This window comes from Pelophylax lessonae, assembly GCF_965119305.1.
Source record: "Pelophylax lessonae genome assembly, chromosome: 3".
In the NCBI taxonomy this organism is placed as follows: domain Eukaryota; kingdom Metazoa; phylum Chordata; class Amphibia; order Anura; family Ranidae; genus Pelophylax; species Pelophylax lessonae.
In genome coordinates this window covers 298460546-298472922 of record NC_138770.1, presented here as the reverse complement: position 1 = coordinate 298472922, position 12377 = coordinate 298460546, and the positions used below count along the sequence as shown (strand labels likewise).

Genomic DNA, 12377 nt, shown 5'->3' with positions numbered 1-12377 from the left:
CAATCTTGAAGGCAGGTAGGGCGTATGGCTCAGTTAGTCCGGTTACTCCTACGCCTTTGAAGTGTTACCCCTCGTCCCTCCTTATGGCATGTTCATGGTGTCAAGGGCAGAAGAAGGTTACTTTGCTGTTAGTCCCACGTTGGGGCCTAGAGTAGCCCGAGAAGATTCTACAGATTTGCTGAGACTCTCTGCTGGTTTCTCCTCTATTTCTCGAGGTGCCCCACGATGTTACATCACGTGGTTGATTTCCTGTTGGTCGTGCATAGCGACTGCAACCCTGGCAGTCAAAGGCACTGTAGCACTGTACTACCTTAGGCGTCCCCCTGTCACTAAACAAGACTACTGTACCCACCACTAGACTAGTCCTCTTAGGCATCACACTTGTTTTCAACACCACGCAGGCTAGTCTCCCCGTGGTCAAGCTTGGGCGTTTTCGCAAGGACGTAGTCAAGGTCCTACAAGTGGGAACTTTTACTCGTAAGGATCTTCATTCTGGTAGGTTCTTTGAACTTCGTCATGTGCATTATTCCCCAAGGTAGGTCATTTATTTCTAGGCCGTTGGGCTTATTACCGGGCCTTGCAGATGAACTTTAGTCACTCAGATTCCCCAACAGATTCCTGGTACACTGGTATTGGGGTCTCCATGTTCATCCCACCGTGATCCGCCCAATCCCCAGTGTCTGGACGGACGCAGCCGCCGGTACCGGGTTGCAGCTACATATTAACTCTTGGTTAGGTGTTTGTTGGCCGGCAGAGTCTCTTGGCTTACCTGCCTCTCACGAGACTTCGGCCTTATTCGGAATTTACCCAATAGTGACGGCGGCGTTGCATGGGGGCAAATCCTGGACAGGTATGGCTGTGAAGTTAGTGTCAACTAAGCAGCCTGTGACGTAATCAAGGGCCGTTCATCTTCCTTGATCATGAGGCTAGTTCGCTGGCTGACCTGGTTGGCGGTCACCTTTCAGTACTTCCTCTTCTGTGTACACATCACGAGTTCCCCAAATTCGTCAAGGCCAGCCCGGATTTTGCTCACAGTGTCAATTGTCTCGGGTAGCCTTGTCTGCGAACACCAGGAGAGCTACGACAGAGCACGACCATCTCCCAAGGTCCTCAGTAGAATTCGTCTTACACGGTCGTTCAGTTAAACCATGGTCGCATTCGCTGTTTTGCCACCTTTCAGCTCAGACTTTCATATAACACGTTCAAACTTTACTTTGTCTGGAATACAATCCACGCCTTGTCATCTGTTCCAAGCCTTTCTCCTTTTCTCAGGGCTTGCCCGGCGAAGGATGTACTAAAGGTTTTGCAAGGTAGATCATCACGAGACTACAAACGTTTGCCCATAGATGGGAAATTCCGGACCTTTCTGGCGTACTGGACACATCGCCATTCGAACCTCATACAAACCAAGCCATCAACCTCCATTTATTTAGCCTCCATAGGTTCCTTAGTCCCGGGATTTCACCTTTGCTACCCAGTCAGATAGGCAATTAAGCCTCCTCAAAGAGGTTTTAGGTAGGTAGAGGACCACTGTCCTTTCACTCCGACGTTCAAAGGCCGGGCAGACATACCATCCGTTGGCATCCCCTTCTACCCGTCTGAGGATAACTGGTGCCCAATTGGAATCCTGAACATCTACCAACTCAGGACACTCCCAGCTGCTCTCTGCTCTCCGCTATTCTCCCTGTCAGGTAGTCCCCTAACCATTACTCGATTTATATTTTACTTTCGCTCGTTGGGCATTGAATTAGGCTGGGACCCCTCATCGCATTCCGGACATTCATTCAGAACAGGGGCGGCTTCAGCTGCTGCTAGTGCCAATACGCCAGGGCACATAAAAAAAAAAAAAAAAAAACCTAGGGCGGTGGGAATCAGCTGTTTTCCACGCTTACACCCCACAACCGGGGAAGGAGGTAAGGTTAGCCTTCAAGTATCGTGTATCATAGTTGTGTCATGTTTAAGTGTGTTTACTGCTTCCTTTTTGCCCTCTCTTATTTACAGGCCTACCCCCTACGTCGGTTCCGGCACACCACACCGACTTTGACCATACTCGCAGTTTCTAATCATCTTTAATTAGCCGACCACAAGTGTTAGACCGCAGGCCTTTATTTGTGGGAGGAGCTAGCGTGCCTTTAAGACGCTGCTCCTCCCCTCCCTGCCTGCCGCGTCACAACGCTGTCACCCCACCCACCTTCACCCTTTTTTATTGATACACTATCCCTCGGGGGGCCCTCTTTTATTTACAGGCCTACCCCCTACGTCGGTTCCGGCACACCACACTGACTTTGACCATACTCGCAGTTTCGAATCATCTTTAATTAGCCGACCACAACTCTATTTTATTAAAATTCCAACTAAAACTTCTATACAACTCTTGGTATAAAGTGCACTGAAAATCACTCAAAGACATGCTTTTCCCTAACCATGTTGGGATGCCCCTTGAAAGCTCCTGAACACTTCCAGGTGGCACAGTACCTCGAATGTGTTCAGGAGAATGGAACATTAATCGCCACACACTAGAGGTACTGTGCAGATTGGCTGTTTCTCCACAGTATGCACAGTCTGAATAGCTATGGATATGCAGCAACTTGCGTTAAACTGAGTTCTAGAGGTCAAGTAAATGAAGCAAATCTCCCAATGGAAACCTTTTCCAATAGCTAATAACAATATAATTTTCTTGTGCTGCATGATTAATTCTGCTTATTATTCCTACCTTCTTAGAAATGTTATACATAGGTCACACTTCCTTGTGGGATTTTCTTTCAAATGGTAGCTTGTTTTAGTCTATTCAAATCTAATCTAATGTCTAAATCCAGATGAAATTACATTTAAGCTTGCAGACTATAAAATATAAATTAAAACTTTCATATTTCTTTACTCAAAACCTTTTGTTAAGCTGGTACATGGCCCAATAATCTCTTAAACTTTTTTTATATTAGGACTGAAAGATGCATGTAGAGTTGTGTTTTGTGGTTTGTAAACATAAGGCCTCTTTCACACGGGCGTTCTGTATGTCCGTATATCACCCCATCCGTTTGCGGGTGATATACGGACATAATGTAAGTCAATGGCATTGCGGATGTCAGCGGAATACCATACGCTGACATCCGATTTGCGTCCTTTTCAGTTCTGTTCCGTTTTTTGGAACGGAACAGAACCCTATTTTTCTTCCGTTTAAAAAACGGAAAGGACGCAAAATCGGATGTCAGCGGTGTCATCCGCTGACATCCGCAATCCCATAGACATATATTATGTCTGTATATCATCCGCAAACGGATGGGATGATATGCGGACATATGGACCGGATGACACAAGTGTTATCCGTGTCCGTTAAAAAAAAAAAAAAAAAAAGTCCGGAGCGGATAAAAATACGGTCCGCTCCATGTGCAAGAGGCCTTAGTCTGTTTTGTGATTTGTAAATATTCTGTCTATTACTGTACTTTTTTATTTGTCTGTTTTTTTTTTTTTTATTAGAACTGTGACGTTGTTAATGGTTTCTATGACCGAGAGGTTAAAGGACCTGAATTAATATTTTTAACTATGTCACTGCCATTCCAAGGAAACTATACATGTATTGTGACATATGAAGATAGTGGGAGGATTTATAACCTTACTAGGACTATGCGCATTAAAGCAATAGGTAAGAAAAATTAAGCATTTGGTATAATTTGTTTTAACTCATTTTTTTTTTTTTTTTTTAATTTGTATATGATATGCTGAAATGTGCTAAATATGCTGAAACAGGGGTGCAGATAACTCTGGATTAAAGCATCAAATTACTAATTTTGGAAAGCATATTTTTCTGACTCCAGAAGATAGAGGTCTGCTTTATCAATATCGGATCCAATTGTAGTTGAGATTACAAACACATACAATACATTTTCTCTTTGCACAGTATTTATTTAAATTTGCCATGGTTGTACCCAAAGCCCAGTTGCAATCACAATACCTTGGACATGGGCAAATTAAAGCTTTCCAGGCATGGCTCAGAATTTGAGCTGTAGGTGGCCTTGCCAATGAAACCTGGCTTAATACTTTTCTAATTAAGAAATTAAAGGGGTTGGGTGGAAAAAGTTGGCTGAACGGTGACGGCTGTCAGATGGGAGATTTGTTCATCCATGATGTTTAACATCAATGGAGGAATCTTGCGGACTGAACAAAATAAATATTTAACTGTATGGGCCAGCTTAAAAGCAGTATTAAATGCAAAAGCAGACATTTAATATACTACAACCTTTTAAGGCCCCTTTTACATGGATGGTTGTTTTGCCGCTGTTTTGTTATTTTGAAATTCCAACACTCCTGGCACAACGATTACTCACATTTGTACATTGCGATTACTTGCATTTACATGTGGCTGCGTTTAGCTGCGTTAGTAAATTCTTGCCTTTTGTATAGCAACTAATTACTTATTTTTTCTTTGTACTACGATTAACTGCGTTTATATACAGATAGCTGCGGTACATCGCTCCAGGATGCTGTCGACTTTATTTTTCCTAAAGGCACAAAACTGTATGGTATCAAAACGTTGCTAAACGCAGTGTGTGAATGGGGCCATAGGGATCCATTTTCTGCATTTAGCTGCGGTAAAGTTCTTCCTTCTGCAACTAAAAGCTGAATTCTAACCATTCGTGTGAAAGGGGCCTCATACTTAGGTGTGATGACTGCATTTGTTTTCTCTTTTGGGCTTTCTTTCCTTATTTTCATCTGGAAATCCTGCCAATTTCTTTGTAAAGAATATGCTATGGCAGATTGTATCAGTTATAGGGATGAGATAAACTATTTATCACTGACAGGGGTGCTTAAAATAATCAGCTTGTATTTATTCATGCAAAAGCTTTATCTCAAAATAAAAATAAAACTACTGTAACTGCTTATGTTCTAGCTGGAATATGGCTTTCATTTGTTAGCGTGTATAAATCTAACGCTCCAATACCCCGGTCTGACAATGCAGATGTTCATTCATCCAGAGTGGGGGTACTCTAATAGAGGAGGTGTGTTACTGGCCAGATCAGCAGGTGAGAACATAGGGGGAAAAACTAAAAAAGAAAATGAATGCAGCCGCTACATCTAATGACTGGTTAGCTACAATGTATTTGATTTTTTGGATTTGGGTTTAATACCGTTTTAAGTCACTGCATGCAGGGTGTATGAGGTTGCACTGTCACACGTATTGTGTCCCCTATTTTATGACTGTTTAAAGCAATTTAAAGCTTGTGTAAAACGTTTTATGACTGGGTCGCTTACCAATAAATTAGCAAGTGAGATGTTTACAAATGAATTGGCTATTTTCCACCTTGAGACCTTCATGCTTATGTAATTAGTGAGTAAGACACTGGACATGTGTAAGCTGAATAAATATTGCCTATTGAAGCTTTCAGTACAGAAAAAAGCGGTGACAGTTATATTACAACACGGTCCTTGAACATCTGCAAACAAACACAGAGCACTTTCCAGCTCAAAGGATCAAAATGCCAAAGTCCTTAATGCAGTATAGCACAGCAAAGTTGCATACCTCCCAACTTTTTGAGATGAGATTGAGGGACATCTATTAGCAAAAGTATGAAGGCATAGGCCACACCCCCTCAAAGAAAAATTATTTACAAAAAAAAATGATTAGTTAAACCCACGAGTGCTTTTTTTTTTACCACTATTCCTTTATGCAGGCTTTTGGAATTTATAGATGCAGCAATTTAGAAATTGGATGAAAGGTTTAGCACTGGAAAACACTTTTTGAAAGATAAAAAGTGAATTTTATATACAACTATATAGTTCAGAGCAAAATGAGGGACAAATGAGGAGGAAAGAGGGACAGAGGGACTTTGTTCCAAATCAGGGGCAGTCCCTTGAAATCAGGGGCAATTGGGAGCTATGCAGTTGTATGGCCTACTGCTTCTTCCACCCCTAAACTGGCTCCCATAGCTTTTAGGAAACCTTTAGGAGCTCATACAACTGTCAGCATTCCCACAGCTCTAAACAAAAGTGTAGAACTGTTTCTTGATATCCAATGGTTCTACTTTTTGTGTGCATTGCTAGAGCACTGTCTGTAAATCTTCAACACAATACTACCTTCCACACAGACTTGAGGTAAAGTATGGGGGTCATCTGCACAGTCTTTAGGAAATGTCACCTGAGAAAGTGGGTTGGTTGGTTCTTTCTTGTTTTGTTATTTCCTGCCGATGATAAATTTAAAAAAGCAAGGCAGCTTTTATCAGTCTTTCTATAAACATACTGCTGCACCACCAGTTCAAAATCTTTAGAGCCACCTCATTAATCTCATACTCTCCCAGTGCACCTGGGTTCTTTTGTGCAAGAAACGACACCTGCTTTACACATCACTTTGACACCAATCATTTGACCTAGCATTGGTCCCTTCCCTGTCTTTAGAAGCCAAAACTCTTTCCTACTCAACCAAGAAATCCCATTTAGGGCAAAATCTGTCCTGCTAGTGATGTCTACATTGAATTGAACTTGCTGCTTTGGCTTACAGGGGCAAAGCACAAGATAACTTTAAGGCCCCTTTCACACATTTCTCAGTTTGGCCGTTTTTCATCCATCCGTTGACGGATGAAAAACGGACATCAGTGCATCTCTATGTAAAAACGGATGACAACGGATGATCATCAGTTAACATCCATTTTCATCCGCTTCCATCAATGTCCATTTTTTTGAACGGATGAATGTCCTATTTTTCATCCGTCAAAAATTGGATCGGACGAAAAACAGATGTAAATGAACAAACGGTCCGTTTGAATCAGTTTTTGCATTGGTAGTGGATGTAAAAAAAAAAAACGGATAAAAAATGGATGAAAAACGGACGAAAAAAGGATGAAAAAAGGATGAAAAAAGGATGAAAAACGGATACATTTTGACGTGACTGAACTGATGAACTGAACGGACCGTATGTGTAAAAGGGGCCTCAAGCTCAAATGAAGTCTGACACTTTTTTTTTTTTTTTTTAAATAGTCCTGTACCTTTGTATTTAATAATTAGGTTATTGCTAGAAGACGCCTTAAAATGCCATTCTTTCTGACATTCTTTCTACTCTCAGGCTTTAGTGCTCTGTACTGGCATAGCTAATAACTGACACACGCCTCATCAAAGTGTCTTCACACAGCTTTATCCTGCAGAGGTAGAGAAGGGCTGTGTCAGACTGATTCTGTTATGAAGTACTAAATAATGAATATCTCTCTTAAAGGATGCATTTACCTTTCAAAAAAAATTATAAAAGTGCATATTTTTGCAGGTAAAAAATGTGCATATATTATTTTTTTTACATTGCAGCCTGCTAAAGCATCGATCAGCAGTTTGCAGGTGCAATGCCATGATCCTTCAGATTTTCAGTTGCTGAACTGCAGGAATAATTAATAAACTATAAAAGCACTCACCAGCACCCTCACAATTCTTTGAGAACTACATGCTATCTGCCATGGAGACCAGTGGTACTTGTAATTCATTCGTTCACATAAAAATGTGGCTGTACTGTTGTTCTGTTTTCAAATTGTGACAGCAGATGCGGGAAGAAGACCCCCCCCCTCCTTCCCCCCACTGTCACAGACTGGGGAGCACTAGGGTCGGGTGGTGGGTGTATAGTAATATGTTACTATTACACCCTAATGGTATGTTCACATTGGAGGCGAGTTTGAAATTGCACAAGTTCAGCTGAACTCGCATGTTTTCAAACCCGCATTTCATTGCGAGTTCAGGGCTATTTGAAAGACATCTGTGTGGGTTCATGCACATATGTCTATTGAAATCATCCCCAATATTGGCAAAAGTAGTGCAGAAACTACTTTTGGAAATCGGTGCGGCGCCACACCAATTCAGGCGGTTCTGTTTCTGGCAATAGGCTGCAATTTGGTACAAGTCAAATCACCCCGATGTGAACGGAGGCTAAATATGGGTGTAATATGCAACATGCTCCTAAAGGTGAACTTCTCCTTAAACACCAGCAGCAGTTTTTTTTTTTTTTTCTTTTAACCAAAGCAAAGAAATTGCCATGTACCGAATGTGCATTTCATTCACTGTCACCCATTAAGGGAATCTACTATAAAAGATGTTTTGGAGCTGCTATTGTTGGTCTCTTACTGAAAATGCTAGCTTGGCTGGCTCTGTTTTATTACTTCTTGAGTCAGTCTTAAAACAAGCGTGCTTTAAATCATAAATGCTTATCTTTATATTTGGTCCAGGTCAGTGTCTCAGAAAGCATTGAAGCTAATGCATCTGCATTACAGCCAGGGAATCAACATCCTCAAAAGGAGAGGTCAGCAATGAAATCTCACATATACTTATCCAGATTACATTTAAAGCTTAATTCCAGCCTTACCTTCAATTAGAACTATAGCTAAAACTTTTTTTTTTCATTTTGGATAGAGTGATGGAGGATTATAACACCCATAAGGTTTATGTTTGCCCTCTTCGTCCCATTAGGGAGATTTACCTAAACTTCCTGTCCCATAACCAAAACAAAAAGTGAAAGGATATCTCTGCAAATTAAGAGACCCCCTTGGGGACCTCCAGGTCACCAGAACTAGTGTACCCATTAGAAGATTACTTTTCTGGGGACAACCCAAAATTTGGGATTTTATTTTACTTTCACTTTCATTGATAATGGTAAAAAGGACAAATAGAGAGGGTGTTCTAATCCCTCTCACCTCTATCCAAAACTAAAAAGTTAATTCTTACTCTGATGTCACTTCACACTGTGCACTTCCCACAATGCACATCAGAAGCTGCAGCAAATCAGAGAACGCCTGCCTCATATCTTAGCTGGAGGCTTTCCTCCTCATCCTTAGGCAGGCCATAGATTACGCAATGTTCATGATTTCCCCATCAAGGCAGTCGGCGTTGATGGGGCAATCCCTCCTGCAGCACTATTGTGTTCTGCCAGTGGGGAGCATTCCCTGCTGGCAAAACACAAACATTTGTGTTGCTGGCTATAGCTGGCGGCATTAACTGCTCAGGAAAATGCCAGACAGGCTGGTTGTACACAAGTCAATCGGTTAACCAGGGAAAGCAAATTATAAACAAATTAAACTTCAGTTTTAATACATCAGTACCATGGGATCTAATAAATATGTAATGCATTTTTTTTCCAGTGTAAATCTTAAATTGTAACATACAAAATCCTAACACTGAGTTCTTCTATGTTTGTTTTCAGCTTCCTCCTCGAATGCCAACCCACCTGTAATGTATTTTCCTAATGATAAAGTGAGATATTCATTTGCAGTAGGTATGTTGAGCTGATTGGAATGTTAGTTATAAAATGTTTGTATCTTCCACAACATTGTATTGTCTTTGTTATTGGTCATACTTGGAAGTATGGAGATCTTGGAGATCTCCATGCTGCAGTAGCATGTAAACGGTTTTTAGAAACTTTGTGTTTCCTGCCTAATATTATGCATAAATATAATATGACTTCCATGTGTGCAGTAAGCCATTTGCTTCTTTTGTCATCCTTGACTTGACAAAATTAATTTTCATACACAAACAGTTCAGTCACACACAGTTCAGCAGGATGGATGCAGCACACAGCTCACAGCTGGCTAAAGTGCAGCAAGGAATTGGATAACACATTTATTATTATAAGAGTATGATTACAATACATTAGAAAATACATGGCTTAGAAGGATACTGCACCTGAGAGCTTACAGTCTAAAGAAAAAGGATGCGCTACAAATGGTGGAAGCTGCAAGGGGAGAAGTTGTTCAACAAAGTAAGATTCAGTTTTCAGAAATTCCCTGCAGGCAGACAGAGTAAGAGATAGACATACAGGTTGGGATAGCGAGTTCTAAAAAATAGGAGATGATCTTAAGAAGCCCTGTATGCGAACATGGGTGGAGGTAACAAGGTAGCTAGAGAGCAGGAGGTCTTGGAAGAAGCAAAGTGGGCATAGCAAAGTGGATGAATTATGTAGAGTAGGCTGGCTAATGCCGTCCAAGCATCATGGGAGATGATTTATTTATTTTCAGACACAAACAAGTCAGCCTTACACAGTTTAGCAAAGCGGACTTGGCACACAGCTGGCCAATTGGCAGCCAGGGATTACTGTAGATTGCATATTATATAGTGTTGACTGGCTGATTCTGTTCACATATCATGGTAGCGGATTTATTTCCTTTCGCAACAACTGAGTGTCCATGCTCCGCCTCGTCCAGCAGCAATGGGGGGGGGGGGGTGATGGAATTAGAGCGTCCAACCAGGGAAAGTACTTCCGTCCGAGGCCGCAGTGGAACGCACGGGGCGTAGTGACGTCAGGGGGCGGTACTGCGTTTCGGATTAGTCTGATGAAGGAGCACTATTGCGCATGCTCCGAAATGCGTTACCGCCCCTGACGTCACTACGCAGCGTGCGGTCCACAGGAGAGGCGTGCTTTCCAACGCGGCTTTGGACGGAAGTACTTTCCCTGGTTGGACTCTCTAATTCCATCATCCCCCCCCCTCCTTGCTGCTTCACGACCAAGGGAGACGGAGCCACAGGGTCGAGAATGGACCCCAAGTAATGCTGCCACATGCCTATTTTATTCGTCCATCCTGTAAGTTTTACATCTTTGTGTGCCAATAAAGGTAGTCTGTGCTGCACTTAGAGGTGCCTTCTCCCTTTCTTGTCCTATCAGTTGGAGTCGCTTCTACTTTCCAGAAGAGCTGCCCCAGTGTCATCGTGGCACTCCCTGCATGACCACGGAGGACAACCCCCCCCCCTTTCATCATTGAGAATTGATCTCCCTAACAGAAGTGCCCTATGTTTCATGGTCAAGGGTTGTAAAGTGGCCATCTGTGTAAAACATGCACATTTTGTTTCATTACAGTGCAATATCACTATTTTTAAGTTATATTCATATTTACAGATCTTTTCGTTATTGCTCTATAAAAGATGTCTGAGATATTTTGTGGAAAACACTACACAAGTCTTTTCTCTTTCATTCATTGACAGATACAGCTCCTGATCTTCTTAACCATTGGGTTATACTGCCCCCTACAGGAGTAGGACACTAGGCAGAAAAAAGTCTGGCTACGCCTATGGGCAGTCCCAGGGGTATACTCCTTCTCTGCTATAGGTACTCAGTTTTTTTCTGCCTAGTCAGCAGTAAGGACCTAGTTTCTTGCTGGGATCTCTGGTCCTGGCAATTTTTTCTTTTTTGGATAGAAGTTTTTATTTCTCTTGTTTTTTTTCCTGTGAGATGTACAATCAGCTGCCGAACTGGGCAACGGGCTGGATAATCTATTTCCAGTGGTCACCCCAGTCTAGACAGTGAGCGTGCGTAGACCTCCGCTCTGTGCTAGGTTGACCGTGACATAGCCCCACCGGATGGGAGCTGGCCTGCGAGTTAAACACCTTGCGAGGTCGCATACAACCAGGGTCTTGACCCAAGTCACAGCGTTCCTCCTGGTCGATAGCCCCCCATTTCGATGGAGAGGAGGTTCTGTCTGGAGCGGTGCCCGTTTGGTTCCTGGTATGGTAAGTGACTGTCCCCCCTCTTTCCCTGGAGGATTTTGGGGTGGATGTGGGCCCCTCAATGGTACAGTCGGACCCCTGGATTCCCCTCCTTCCTGTTGGACACCCCCCTCATTGGTCTGGTGGTCCCTTTGGGCCATATCGCCCTCCCCCCTCCTTTACTGATGCTGGGGATGTGTGGTGGCCTAGTCCACCCCCTGGGGTGGGGGCAGGATGCTGTGCCAGCGATGGGGGTCGCCGGCGACTGGGTGATCGGCTGTGGGGGGGCTGTACCTGGTGGGGGCTTCTTCCAGGGGCCCCCCTTCCTGCCTGTCCTGTTTTCTGAGGCCTAGTGTCAGGGTGCCAGGTAACCAGACCACATGGGGATGCAGGTAAAATAAAGCAAACAACAACAGCAAGAGTGAGGAAGTGAGAACAGCAACAAGCCGGGGTCAAGTCCAGAAGCGGGTAGTCATCCAAGCTAGGGTCGAGTCCAGAAGCGGGTCGTCTGCTGATGCCAGATCGTCTGGAAATGCGTGATTGAGAGCCAGGAGAGTCGTCAGCCCAGCCAGGTCATACACAGAGGAACACAGAAGACTGCTAGCAGAGATGCACCTTGGAGAACAACCTGGGATCAAGTCCAGAAGCGGGTAGTCATCCAAGCCGGGGCAAGTCAAGAAGTGGGTAGTCTGCTGATGCCAGATAGTCTACTGATGTGGAGTCAAGAGCCAGGAGAGTCGTCAGCCCAGCCAGGTCATACACGGAGGTACACGAAGAACAGAAGACTGCTAGCAGAGATGCACCTTGGAGCACAAACACAAGGGTAAGGACTGCAACTCATCAGGTGATTTGATATAGTCAGGTGTGCAGCATCATCACTGTGCGACACCCAGGCAGCAGGCAAGTGATGATGCAATCAGAGTTTATAAGAGGCAGCAGTCTGC

The 12377-nt window shown here is 43.3% G+C and overlaps 1 protein-coding gene across 2 annotated transcripts in view; it reads left to right on the top strand.

The window, feature by feature from the left end:
- IL1RAP (interleukin 1 receptor accessory protein) overlaps positions 1-12377 on the top strand; it is a 415401-nt gene that overhangs the window by 340172 nt on the left and 62852 nt on the right. For both annotated transcript variants that reach the window (XM_082249540.1, XM_082249541.1), the window contains exon 5: positions 3475-3640. In XM_082249540.1, the coding sequence (XP_082105666.1) occupies positions 3475-3640 (166 nt within the window). The remainder of the gene's footprint in view (positions 1-3474; positions 3641-12377) is intronic.